The 1,313-nt window shown below is 37.0% G+C and overlaps 1 protein-coding gene across 1 annotated transcript; it reads left to right on the forward strand.

Annotated features, from left to right (window-relative positions):
• The first annotated feature begins 279 nt into the window (after positions 1–279).
• On the forward strand, positions 280–966 carry LOC116023457 (secreted RxLR effector protein 161-like). Its single transcript, XM_031264458.1, has one exon. The coding sequence runs from the start codon at positions 280–282 to the stop codon at positions 964–966; it is 687 nt and encodes a 228-aa protein (XP_031120318.1).
• Positions 967–1,313: the final 347 nt, after the last annotated feature.

Below are 1,313 nucleotides of genomic sequence, written 5' to 3' on the forward strand. Positions count from 1 at the left end.
TTGCTTGCTACTAATGATCTTGGTTTAATGCATGAGACCAAGATGTTTCTTTCTAAGAACTTTGAAATGAAAGATATGGGTGAGGCATCCTTTGTGATTGGAATTGAAATATTCCGTAATAGATCACAAGGAGTGTTAGGATTGTCTCAGAAAGCATATATTAACAAAGTCTTAGAAAGATTTAGAATGGAAAAGTGCTCTGCATCTGTTGCTCCAATTCAGAAGGGAGATAAGTTCAGTCTTATGCAATGCCCTAAGAATGATTTGGAGTGAAAGGAAATGGAAAATATTCCTTATGCATCTGTCGTTGGGAGTTTGATGTATGCTCAAACATGTACCCGACCAGACATTAGCTTTGCTGTCGGGATGCTTAGTAGATATCAAAGCAATCCTGGTATGGATCACTGGAAAGCTGCAAAGAAGGTATTGAGATACTTACAAGGCACAAAGGAGTACATGCTTACTTATAAGCGGTCCGATCGCCTTGAGGTGATAGGATACACGGATTCAGATTTTGCCGGGTGTTTGGACACAAGGAAGTCCACATTTGGATATCTGTTCCTTTTAGCCGAGGGGGCTATCTCTTGGAAAAGTGCGAAGCAGACTGTCATTGCTGCATCCACTATGGAAGCTGAGTTTGTGGCATGTTTTATGGCCACAAATCATGGGTTATGGCTGCGGAATTTTATTTCAGGACTTGGAATTGTCGACAGTATTGCCAAGCCGCTGAAAATTTATTGTGATAATGCCGCAGCAGTCTTCTTTTCTAAAAACGACAAGTATACAAGTGGTGCTAAACATATTGATTTGAAGTATCTTGCCGTTAAAGAAGATGTTAGGGAACGAAGAGTATCAATTGAACACATTAGCACTAGATTAATGATTGCAGACCCATTAACTAAAGCCTTGCCACCAAAGGCTTTTAATGAGCATGTTGAGAGGATGGGCATAATTGAAAACAGTTAACATTATGTTAAGGTTTGTGTTTTTGATATATTTGATACTTGGAGCTCAATATGATTTTGTTCCTGTATTAAGTATCCTGTTTAGTTTTGGAGTATATATACATGAATGTTTTATGTCAATATGAACAGGATTTGTCTGTGACAAAGACATTATCGTGGACCATTATGGAAAATATCATTATGAATCATATTAAGTTTGAAATTAATATTTTGATACATGGAAGAGACTACGTTAAATTAGTGACGTATTACCGCCATGATTCTTATTAGTTTCTAACTGAATGATAGCTTATGTTCTGACCAATGTAACGAAGGAATTAGCTTATACTATGCATATTATGTTTCACA

Source organism: Ipomoea triloba, chromosome 6 (genome assembly GCF_003576645.1).
Source record: "Ipomoea triloba cultivar NCNSP0323 chromosome 6, ASM357664v1".
Classification (NCBI taxonomy): Eukaryota; Viridiplantae; Streptophyta; class Magnoliopsida; order Solanales; family Convolvulaceae; genus Ipomoea; species Ipomoea triloba.

Coding starts and splice junctions, on each gene's coding strand:
- LOC116023457 (XM_031264458.1), top strand. CDS start 280: ATGGAAAATATTCCTTATGCATCTGTCGTTGGGAGTTTGATGTATGCT.